This window comes from Mycosarcoma maydis, chromosome 3 (genome assembly GCF_000328475.2).
Source record: "Mycosarcoma maydis chromosome 3, whole genome shotgun sequence".
Lineage (NCBI taxonomy): Eukaryota > Fungi > Basidiomycota > Ustilaginomycetes > Ustilaginales > Mycosarcoma > Mycosarcoma maydis.
Genome location: NC_026480.1, coordinates 751,315 through 763,022, shown reverse-complemented (window position 1 = coordinate 763,022; position 11,708 = coordinate 751,315). Strand labels below are relative to the sequence as shown.

The following is an 11,708-nucleotide window of genomic DNA, read 5'->3' as shown; positions in this document are numbered from 1 at the left end:
TGGGCGTATGTAGCGTTGAGATGAAGCAGAAGAGGATGGTGAGGGCGAGGGAATGACCATAAGGGTGAGCGAAGGACGGTGGCGACCACGGCGATGGCCACGGCGACGGCGACGGCGACCGTGACTTTGACCGCGAAAAGGGTCCAGTACGATGCTGAAGCTATGTGTCTAAAGACTAAAGCGCCGAGGCATAAATTGGGGTGCGGAGAGACAATTCACGATTGGCAGGAGGCCAAGCCGTGCTGATGGCGCGAAGGCAGTCTGACTGTGTCGAAAATGAGAAGCCTAAGCGTACAAGGCGGTGCGCGAGTCGTGTCGAATCCGGTAACGGTAACGGGCTCAACTGACAGCACTCTTAGCATTCTCTGCATTTCGCTAATCACGAATGGATGGTTCTAGCTTTAGCGGGAACTTGAGCAGCAGAGAGACGGTGTACTTGACCTCGAATCACGAAGGCGGACCGGCGATGACAAGGGCTGGTCAGTTGACAAGGGCGGTGGAGAGGTATGCTACCGACGTCCGTCGCTTGTCAACGAACCTCGCTACCACAAAGGGACGATTGGCTGGTCGCGAACAATAGCGCAAGTGGTTGGATGCCGTATCGTTCGTTGTCTGATTATTTTTGAGCTTTGGCTCACGTTCAGACAAAGGTCTAGACAAGCGGCTTTTTTATCACTGACCGGAGTCTGGATCTCGATCGCCTGCCTTAAGTTGATGAGACAACTCGCGCGTGCCTGCGCCCGAATTCAATGCCGAACAGCCTAAAAAGCAGTACGCAGGCAGCACGCAGGCACCTGAGGAAATTCACAATTCGATTAATCAATTTGTTTTCTTCGCTTTCCGAGGTACCACCAGTTGTGGGTTCTGCTCGTCATCCACCCAGCCATTTCACCCGTTCACGAGTCTCTAGACATGAGATCATCGGCGTTGCATTCATCAAACCTCTGGTGTACCTACTTCGGATTCGAATTGAGGTCAAAAGACGATTGTTTGCTTCTCGGCCTGCATGTCGTTTGGTTTGTTTTGGTCTGGTCTGGTTCGGTTTGGTTTGGTTTTCGGTACCGTTAGTCATTGTGTCAGCTGAAAGCAGCTAGCTGTCAGTCTATTCGCAAGCGCGACCAAATTCCGGGCCCCGCGCTTTGTGGTGTAGCTTCGGTGCTTGCCTTGGAACGACCCGCGTACTTGAGCGATGTAAGACAAAGCACTCGAACAACATAACTTAGTCCATTACGTTTGCGTCGACAAACCCCCGTTTGGCTTCCCAATCGTGGATCGTGCATGCTGCTGGTGAATATTAGTTGCAGCACGCCATCGGTCACCGCTGACACTAAAGAAACAAAGCACCGTCTGTATCCCCCGCGACTTCCGTAATTAATATCAATGGGTTCCATTCGTGATTCTTGTATCCATATGCGATTGACGGACGGGTTTTGTGTTCGCGTATCACCCAAATCATGCTCGCCCTTTACTCGTGTCACTAGGTGTGGAAATGTATCATGTATGTTCATGAGCGGGCACCAATGATCTTCTACCCCGAAAGTGGCGTCTTGCACCAGTAGCCGATGCATTACCGAAGCTCTCTCTGTGTGGAAGCGCATGTGTTGAGCCGTCTGGGATTGAAAGCTCGCTCGTCTGTCAAAAATTGAGTTCAGCGGCTCACACTCACATCCGGTGCCTGAGCTTGGAGTAGTCACGAGGATGTGTCAGCTATCGAAATTCCGCATATCATGCTTCGTCAGTTTGCCATCTTGTCACACTGCTGTGACTGGCTACGCCTTGGCGGCTGTGCTGACTAAAGTGGATACAGTGGACCCAGGTTGATGACTCGTCTTCACAATCACGAATCACGAATGTGGTGAGCAGGTTACGGCTCGTTGGACCATCTTGAACCACCAACACCACCCACAACCTCCAGGCTTTTGTATCAAAGCAATTTCATCAAGAATGGTCAACAGATTCGCACCGGTGGATAAGATCCACCAGGCGCTCCACGCCTACCATGTCGTCGCCGATGATCGCGCAGAGATAGTGTCCTCGGTCCACTACTGCTCATGCAGTGCGACTGGCGACCACTTTCAATGTCTCATCTACGAGTCCGACCAAGCAGACGCCAAACTCATCGGAGTCGAATACATGATTCCTGAACAAAGGTTCCTGCAATTGCCAGAGCAAGAGAAAAAATACTGGCATTCGCATGTGTACGAAGTCATGAGTGGATCGCTTGTGCTGATTGGACTCCGGGCTGGCGCAGTCGCCGACGTTGCAGCTGGTGCAGTCAAGAGCGCCCAAGATGCCATCAGCTCAATCAGCGGTCTTGGCGCTACAGGCGGTGCTGTGCCTGACGCTGCCGAGATGGCTGCTCTGGCCAGAATCAAGAAACTGTATGGAAAAGCAATGTACGTATTTCTCTGTCCACTCGTGACTGCCAAAAATGGTTTCTCGTTGACGTCGGAGTATAGACGCAAGTCACGAATCACGAATCACAAATCATGAATCCAGTCTAAAAGAACAATTACGAATGACACATTGAAAAATAAGGCGCATTCCACACTCACGACTGTTTCACATTCACGATTTTTGCCCGCAAATTCGGCATGGCGCTGTACCGTTACGGTCCATCATAATCACGAACACAGTCACCTCTGGCATCCGCCTACTTCGGATGTTCCACTCGGTCCACCTCGTCTCATGATGCCCACCGACCCCAAATACGGCGGGGCATCCGGTAACATGATCGACACCCGCGATCAGCACTACGGCATCAACACGGAGCTCAAAATGCAGCAGAGAAAAGAAAATCTCTCGGAATTCTACGTGCCCAACAGCGCCGCCGATCAGTACCTTGACTCTGGTCACACCCCTCAATTCGTAGCTGAGCAGCGACAGGTTCGACCGAAGTAAGCCCGCCAGTTTGTCTTGGTTTCGACATTCTGTGTCTGTGATTCTCGTTCTTCCTTTTCGCTTCGTTGCACCGGTCATCTCCGATTTGAAACCACACGTCTGTTCCTTAGCTCGTCTGGTTGCCGCACTCTGTGATTCGCTTCTCTCTGCCATGGCGTCACTCGTGAGAAAGAAGAGAGTTTACTATTCATGTATGGCTAGCAACACCTCCGATTTCTTTATGCAGCAGCCTCTCCTGGAAATCACGTATCCCACCTGTACTCGCACCAGCCAACAATCCCAATTGAAACACTCGCACCGCTGACGGTCTCGGCAACCTGTACAGCGCTGTTGCAGCGGCTGCCGTAGCTGTGCCAGCCAGCGCTCCATCTGTCCAATGACCTGAGAGCATGATTCCATCGCTGTTACCCCTCCCTGCACCAAATTGCTTCTCAATCGAGCCTCTCGTCAGCTCCGCAACGCGTTCAGCCAGGCAAAACCCAGTCGTCCAGACAGCCAACCTTGCACCTTGCTTGAGTCCACCTTTGGCAGCTCCTAGCAACACCTTGTAATTTTTCGTCTTGGAGTAAAAGTACCATCCTTGCACCGTGTCTGGTAAGCGATGCGCGTTTTCGGCCATAAACACCAGTCCAGCTCGACGACCCGATGTGAGGACGCCCGAGATGAGGCCCAGGCCGAACGCTGTGCATGGTAAGATGGGCGAGATGGCGAGCACGGAGCGTAAGAAAGAGACGGATTCCTCGACACTGCCATCAAAATGCTCGAATTCCAGCGCCGAGTGAACATGGTACGGCCTTACGCGAGACGTTGAGATCGAGTCGTTGGAGGCAGACGTATCGACACTAGCAAATCTGCGCGCCACTTCGAAATCTCGCTCCGTGTCCAGCTGTGTTTTGAGAGTTGACATCCACTCTTCGAAGCTCGATGCGTTGCTCAGGTCCGTCAGTGCTTGGTCGACCGATTTAGGTGCCGCTGCAGCTGGCATTGGTACCTGAGGTTCCGCCTCGGCTCCACCGCGAGCAACGCGCATGTGCGGTGCCACACCCTCCAAGCTGGCTTCACCTTTCTTCCGGCTCGGAATGATGTTCGTCATGGCCACCACAAACTCGTCCATCGTTTCGACACCCAACGCTCGTTTTGTCACTTCCACCGTTGCGAGCGTTGAAAATGTGACGATCGATGTGGCGATCAGGAATGCCTTCAACGAAAGTCCCACAGGGGACTCGAAGAATCCCCTCGGACCCGTTTCGCTTGCGGCAGATTCTTCCAACTCCTTGAGTCTTTGTTGCTCGTCTGCGGGTACGGGAGTTGAAAGGCCGAGAAAATCGAGTGTGGAATCCATCTCACTGTAATCGATCTTGGTGTCGGTCGAAGGAGAGCATGCAGCTGTGGCTTTTGCTACGGACGGCATCGTTGCGTTGGAAGAAAGCTCGGGTCGAGCTGGGCAACTATTCGACGTCACTGCAGGAAGCATTGGAGCTGCTTTGCGCTTTCGTAGCACGCTAAGTAACATTCCCGTCTCGTCGTCAAATACCGACGTGGGCGCTCTGGATGCTGATCCCCCATCGGACCTCTTTGACGGATTAAGAATGGCAGCACTCCATTGGCGGAACAGGGCAAATCTGCTCTTGGAGCTTTCCAGTTCCGCCCTCTCATCACCCGCCGCTGATTTCTCCGCTCTTTTTCGTACGTTGCCTGGTTGACCTGTTCCTGACAGTGATGAAGGTACTGCGAACCTAGCAGCCGCATCCCAATTCAAAGTCGACCCAGGCTGAGTCGCTTGGTTCGCCGTCGCCGACGCCGACGCGATCGAAGCCTCGGCCAGCTCCTGTGCCTCTTTCAGCGCTTGCATTTTTGCTTTTCTCAGACCATATATAGTCGCACCTGTGAGCCCAATGATGAAAGCACCACCGGAAAGCGTAGCTATGAACGTCGTTTTGTCGGGAAGCTTTCCATTGTAGCTCTTCGAGGCTTCGGCTGAAGGATCTGAGGCCGTATCGGAGCTCTGAAATGAACCCAAGGACGCCATTTGGCCTAGTGCGTCTTGCTCGGAGAAATCCAAGAGGCGAGCAAAAGTTGATGGCAGGTGCGCAAGGATAAAATTGTCCAAAGCAAAACGTTGTACGGTTGTGTTGTTCGCCTTTATAAATAATTTCTCGGGACGCGGAAAAAAGCTTCAGCTGGAAACCCTCTGGCTTCTTCTACAGACCTTGGTGCTCGCTCAGGCTCGGCCAGATAGGGCACCCACATTCTAGGTCAGCCAGATCATATCACCAAGAGTAGCGTATATGAATGTGCTTGATGGAGGGTACAAATACAATTCGATGCAACACGGATGCCTCAGACATGAGCTTAGCTTTGCCCAACTGACAGATTACCTTGTCATTCCGACACATGAACCGCATCACTGCCTACTCCAACAGGCTCAACTCTGTCTCGAGCTTCCGCTTCTTACTTTTCAGCATATCCACCTCTTGGCTTGTGGTGATGTTAGCAACCTCGAGCTGGAGCCCTCTCGAGATGAGTTCAGTCCATCTTTTGTTCAACGTGGCCAGCTTACCGCCAGCCTCCAAGTGGTTCTTCTGCCTCAGCCTGTTGATCTCGCTTGTTTCTGCTTTCACCAAGTCGAGCTGTTCGGATAGCAGACGGATGTTTTGTTCCTGTTGGAAATTGGACAGCCTCCAGGCGTTGCTTCCGTACTTTTTCAGGAGCTCGATGTTTTTCATTCGAACATCCATATGGCCCAGTTGGGCGTGTGCTGAGTCTACAGCTGCTTGCCAGTCAGACAGAGATGCTGCTTCGCCAGAGGTGGGGGAGGGGAGCGTGTAGCGGTGGGTATCGAGGGTATGTGTTGACGGTTGGCCAGAAGCAACACGTTCGAGTTCGGTGCGTAGATCGGGTCTTGTGCTGAAAAGTTCGTATACCGGCGGAAGACGCGATGATGTGGAAGAGATGGGAGACATGGACGCTTGTTCTTCTGCTATTAAAGCATCGACACGCGACCGAAGGCCAGGCTGCAGTTCGAGTTCTCGGTCGAAGTAGGGGAGCGCATCAGTAGGTGCCAGTTCGACAGCGTGGTACGAGAACGAATCTTTGGATGGACCACCAGCTGCAGACGTTTCAGTGTCCCCGTTTTCGCTGCTCGTCGATGTGGCAGCCAAGGTGTTGGCGGCAGACGCCGATTGTGCCGTGTCAGGCTCGTTGGAGGCGGCTGAGCCTTCGGATGCGCATCCACCTCGTGCTCTCGCCATCGTGATTCGCTTCAAGCGTACTCGTTCTGGGCCTGCAATAAGCCTAACCAACAGCTCGATATAGTGTCTTTAGTGCGAGGCTGTAGGCGAGTCTGAAGATATGCCTGACAATGTGATGTTGTACGTATGCGAAGAGACTACCCTTGTCCTATGACACTTGGATGGAGTAGCAGCGGCTTTCGAGGCCGTGTTCCGAACGAGGAAGTCGTAACTCACGACTGCACAGACATTTTTGCGCATGTTAGACTTTGTCTTTTCGGCCGTTAAGAATTGGTACTTGAATTCGGAGCCGACGCAAGAACGCGAAGGTTGTGAGCTGCGATCGAGCTGTAGGGCCTCACAGTGGCCACTTTGCAGCCAAGAGCAGCGCAGCGCACCGTTCAACCGCCAATTTGTCATCCAAAATATTCATCCCGCAATCGTGAATCACGAATCACCAAACGCTTCTCGACCTATCTGTTTCCGTTGTCACTTTCACCCAACGAACACGTCCATCGCCACCTCACCACCTTCGATCCGGTCAACCCAATCGACCATCGCCTCGGTGGCTGCTCTTTGATCATGTCGGCCCGCTCACTCGTCTCTAGCACACTCTTCCGAGCCGTCTCGGCCAGGAGCGCCACTTCGTCCAGCTTCAGAGTTGCGACAGCGGCTCCCGTCGGCGTGCGCACTTTCTCTCACTCGGTCGCCAGGTCGTCTGCGCGACCCACAATCCAGGGTGATGGAAAGGGCGATCGCGTCAACTCTGTGAGCCCCTTTATCGAGTTGGCTGGCTCGAACCCTGTCGACAAGTACACCGACATTGCAGGGCCTTTGCACGATTTCGGCAGCTATATCACTTCTTGTATGTCTCAGCAGAGGAGGACAGAATGTGACGCATGTTTTTATGTCGTTGATGGATACTGATGTTGTTTCTGTTTTCATTCTTGTGATGCTGCACCGCGAACTGGTACACGTGCTTGATTCGGGCGATTCCTGTATTTGCTATTGGTATGCAGGTCTGCCTCGATTCATCCAGCAGTTTAGCGTTGTCAAGGACGAGCTCACCCTGTATGTTGCACCGGACGCGGTGATTCCGACTCTGAGTTTCCTGCGCGATCACACGCAGACACAGTTTCGAGCGTGCATGGACATCAGCGGTGCAGACTATCCGACGCGTTCGCAACGCTTCGAGGTGGTCTACCACCTGCTTTCGGTGCAGTACAACGCGCGAATCCGCGTCAAGACGTATGCAGACGAGGTACATCCGGTACCCTCGGCAACTGCCGTCTTCCGATCCGCAGACTGGTACGAGCGCGAAATCTGGGACATGTACGGCGTCTTTTTCATCGGCCACCCAGACCTCAGAAGGATCTTGACCGATTACGGCTTCGAAGGTCACCCGCTCAGGAAGGACTTCCCGCTCACAGGTTATACCGAGGTCAGGTACGATGAGGAGAAGAAGAGGGTCGTCAGCGAACCCCTGCAGTTGACCCAGGCGTTTAGGAACTTTGAGGCCAACAGCCCGTGGGAACAGGTTGGCGAGGGTGAGAGCTACAAGCCCAACGCGTTTAAGCTCACCCCTCCTAAGCCAAAGGAGGAGCCCAAGAAGTAGACAGCTCTCCACACAATGTCTTCTCTTTTACGACGGTGGCAATCATCTAGTTTGAGTATCGCACGCTGTGTCTGGCTGCCTGATAGATCTGTGATGACGCTTTTCAAACTCGACGCACACACCAACCCAGCCAGCTCGAATCACTTACAACTAAAAGCTAGACAAGGATTTGATCACATCGTTTGCTTAGTACGACGGCACTTTACGACACGGTGGACTTTGTATCCATGCCGAGCTTGTTGAGAGCCGACTTTGCCCTTTCTCTGACATCGAGTTCGATATCGGACTGGGCGAGTTGGCTGATCTTGACGTCGAGGCCGAAACTAGCGAGGCGAGCCTTGGCTTCGGAAAGCACGTCGGGAAACGTGTCGGAATTGGCGGCATGCACCGGTGCGGTCACTTGACTTGGTGCGACTGCCGCCGATCTGGACCTGGACAAGAGATTGCCAATACACCTCGCCGCGGCAACGCGAATGTCCTTCCAGGGATGATTGCAGAAAAACCCGAGCGCATCCATCACATTGGGCGATCGGAGGATCAGTTGCCTATGCTGCTCCGTGCCTGTAGCGAGGTTAACGAGCACGAACGCGGCTTGTTCGATCACCGCTGCTCCCGGCTCGCCCGCCGATCGACCTTGCCAGATACACTGTTCCAAGATCGACATGAGTCGCGTCCCACCGCCCATTCCATCCACCACAAAGCTCACGTCGGATTCCTTGGTCGCCGCCGCATTGCGCAGGATGTTGAGCGCTTGCTCTTTGAACGCCATCTCGCAACCCGATTCACAAAGCGTACCGATGAAGCCAAAATCCAATTTCGCCATCACGGCTGTCTTGAGCGCTGTGTCCGAGTGCGAGAGTAGGTTCTTCAACGCCCATAACGCATGCAATCGCAATTGCTGAGATCCGGACAGATGCGTGCCACCCCGATGCGTCTTGCCAGTGCTGTTGGAAGAGCTGACAGGCAAGGTAGCTGCTGCTTGTAACGTATACCCCTTCTCCTCGTCCTGTTTCTGTCCACCACCGTGAGCGAGCTCCACCAGACTGTCCACTCCACCCAACTCCTGCATCAGCTTCTTCATCGGGCTGAAATCCAAAACGAGATTGCAGATCGCAGCCGTAGCTTCTACTTTGACCACCTCCTCTTCCTCCGGATCCTGCAGCAACGCCACCAACTTTGGCGCCACCCCAGCATCCACAATCGAGGTGCGCAGGATGGAAAGACTGCGAGATAGAGCTCGACTCAATCTGCACGCAGCCACCCTGACACCCAACGCCGGATAGGATATACTCGAAACAACCATGGCGAGCACAGGTGGCTGCACGGTATCGATCAGTTTTCGACGCGGTTCATCATGCTGGAACGTCAGAGCTGCCAGAGCTGTCAGACACGCTTCGCGTAGCCGGATGGCAGATTCATCGATGGTAGGTGGTGCAACGCCAACTGTAGTGTCATTGCGCCGTGTGCTGACCGCAATGCTTCCCAGGATAGTCGTCGACACATTTGCACGTTCCGCTTTAGCACCACTGGGCGCTTGACTGCGGTTACAAGCCTGATCGAGCAGCTGAGTCAGCTTTTGCAATGCATTGTAGCTTTCCGTCGCCAAGGTCTGCAAGGTGACATTGTCGGCGACCAGTCGAGCGATCGCAAATGCGGCTTGAATTTGGATTTCCACCTGACTCGATCCTTGAAGTTGCGATGATGGTACCGTCGATCCTGCCGCTGGCAGACCGGCAGGCGTGTAATCCAGCAGCTCCATCAGCACCTCCAGCACGCACTGATTCGTCTTGGCAGTGAACGGATGGACCTTGACAATGTTGGCGAGACAGCCGAATGCAGCTAGTCGGACGTTAGCGTTGCTCGTCTGGCGCAAGCTCAGCAGGACGGAGGTCGGGAACATGCCGGATGGTGCGGTGCAGTGAAACAGGCGCAACGATGCTTCCGGCTCGTCGCGTGTGATCTCTGAGAGACAATACAGGGCTGCCTCTTGTGCTTTGGCAAAACCACACTCGGCAGCTGCAAGTAGAACTGTGAGGACAGATGTAGGTGCGGAGGATGCCAGATCGGGGTCTGCACGCAGTCTATCGGTGACGACCTCATCCGATGGAGCGAGCGGCGGAGTGTCAAATGTGTCGGAACCACCCTCTGCGTCCTTCATGCGCGAACGGGAGCGTGATCCTTTGCGGATCACTTCGGCCTGCAGGTCGGGAGAGAATCGGCTCACGGGGATAGCTTCCGTACGCCCACGAGATGAGGTTTCATGATTAAAGCCGGGTGCGAAAGGGCTCTCAGATGCGATGAAGGACAGCACTCTTTCGCGGCGTTGCGATATTTGTTCTGCCAAGGACCTAGACACGTCGCTTGCTCGATCTGTGCTGCATCCAGGAATGAAGAGGGTTGCAGATAGAATGGCGCAGATCATCTCGATCACGCTGAGAATCTTGGTCTTGATCGTCATTGGCAAGGATTCGACGTCAATCGTAGATCCCGAAGGTGAGGCGAACGTCGAAGCCGCTGAAGATCTGTGCACCTCTGCCATGCGCGGAGAAGCGATGCCCGCAGATGCACTCATCGAGACGCTACCTGCTTGCGTCGACAAAGGAGTCTTTCCGGGTCGAGCAGACGCTGAAAGAGCTGATGAGCCTTGCTGCTCAGGCACGGGGCACATAAAGAGAGGACCAAGCAAGAAAGGCAGATTGGATGGATCATAGACTTGGTGAAGGAAAAGTCTCGATAGACGACGCAGTTCGCGCTGCTGTTCGGCTTCGGTCTCGACCAGCTGTTCTTTTACCTTTGCTCGAAGATTGTCCTGACTTGTGCTGCTCATCAGGATGTCTTCCACTGGAGCCGGTCCAGCAGAGAAAGAGTCTCGACTGCTTTTACCAAAGATTTTAGAAGCGGCAGCACCAGAGCCTACGCGAGCGAGAGCAACACCCGAAGCGGCGGCTTTGGTGCCGAAGCTCGATCCGATGCCCCATCTGGGGCTTGCTGCGAGCTGATCAGCTACTGACAGCAGGATCGAGCGGAGCGCCCTGAGCGTTGACTCGAGAAGTTTTAGGGCGTCAAAGGCACCATCTTGTTGGTCGAGGATGTGTCGGTTGGAACGAGTCAACTCTTGGCTCAAGTTGCGCAGGCAGCACAGCAGGGCATCGTTGGTGCCAGACCTCATGAGCTGGAGCAGAGTTGACTGCGCCGGGGTGTTGGCGAGAGAAGCGACGATGGTGGCTGACAGACTGACGAGATCGGACGCATAGGTAGTTGAATTGAGATCCATGCGAAGTAGCTGCACTAGCTGTTCAACGATGCCGGTGTGGACTAGATTCGATTTCTTGGTTCTGGAGCCAATCACCGAGTTACGGATGGCTTTGAGCTGTGCGATAGTCTGCTTTGGATTGTCGAGGTCTAGCCGCAATGACGCTTGGTTCAAGAGGTTCGACCCTGTCTGGACGACAGGAAACGTCATCGTCATGACCGTCAGCAGCGGATTGCGGACACCCAGGACAGGGGGCCGATGTTGGTGAAATGAAGTTGTTGCGCTCTGCTGTCGTTGCACGTCTTGGACGAGAAAGAGTGTTACGCAAAAATGCAGCTTGGTAGCGAGGCAGACAAGCAGCCTGGCTTTGAGTGATAAAGCAAGACGAGGACTGCGTGATGGATCACGACTGATGTTAGAATGACGCTGTGGTGTGGTAGAACAAGAACACGGAACCGTGAACAGGGTCCGCAGTTGTCGACGAGTCAACGTCCAAAGCTGAAAGGGTTGTGCTGTCACACTGCAGCAGAGTTGAGCTCCCCGCACTCGTGCACGGTGATTTGCGCCCGTCGTCCCTCTCCCAAAGACGCGTCTTTTTTGGGCCTGTCGATTTGCAGACGAGTTATGCAGAGCCTCTTCACACAAGTTAGTTATTCGTTGAGCAACACTCACGACTCGTGACTGTGACTCACAGACTCGTAATCGTTGA

At 53.9% G+C, this 11,708-nt stretch overlaps 5 protein-coding genes across 5 annotated transcripts; 2 read left to right on the top strand and 3 right to left on the bottom strand.

Moving 5' to 3' along the window:
- Nucleotides 1–1,944: 1,944 nt before the first annotated feature.
- Nucleotides 1,945–2,901, top strand: UMAG_01684 (uncharacterized protein; the record flags this gene model as incomplete). The annotated part of the gene is made up of 2 exons (XM_011389360.1): nt 1,945–2,396; nt 2,637–2,901. The coding sequence occupies 2 exons, from the start codon at nt 1,945–1,947 to the stop codon at nt 2,899–2,901; spliced, it is 717 nt and encodes a 238-aa protein (XP_011387662.1).
- A 187-nt stretch (nt 2,902–3,088) lies between these two features.
- Nucleotides 3,089–4,930, bottom strand: UMAG_01683 (uncharacterized protein; the record flags this gene model as incomplete). The annotated part of the gene is made up of 1 exon (XM_011389359.1): nt 3,089–4,930. The coding sequence occupies one exon, from the start codon at nt 4,928–4,930 to the stop codon at nt 3,089–3,091; it is 1,842 nt and encodes a 613-aa protein (XP_011387661.1).
- Nucleotides 4,931–5,312: 382 nt separating this feature from the next.
- UMAG_01682 (uncharacterized protein) lies at nt 5,313–6,152 on the bottom strand (the record flags this gene model as incomplete). The annotated part of the gene is made up of 1 exon (XM_011389358.1): nt 5,313–6,152. One exon carries the CDS (start codon nt 6,150–6,152, stop codon nt 5,313–5,315), a length of 840 nt encoding a protein of 279 aa, XP_011387660.1.
- A 561-nt stretch (nt 6,153–6,713) lies between these two features.
- On the top strand, nt 6,714–7,746 carry UMAG_11896 (putative NADH-ubiquinone oxidoreductase; the record flags this gene model as incomplete). Its single annotated transcript, XM_011389812.1, has 2 exons — nt 6,714–6,996; nt 7,151–7,746. 2 exons carry the CDS (start codon nt 6,714–6,716, stop codon nt 7,744–7,746), a joined length of 879 nt encoding a protein of 292 aa, XP_011388114.1.
- Nucleotides 7,747–7,948: 202 nt separating this feature from the next.
- Nucleotides 7,949–11,209, bottom strand: UMAG_01680 (uncharacterized protein; the record flags this gene model as incomplete). The annotated part of the gene is made up of 1 exon (XM_011389357.1): nt 7,949–11,209. The coding sequence occupies one exon, from the start codon at nt 11,207–11,209 to the stop codon at nt 7,949–7,951; it is 3,261 nt and encodes a 1,086-aa protein (XP_011387659.1).
- Between the last annotated feature and the right edge of the window lie 499 nt (nt 11,210–11,708).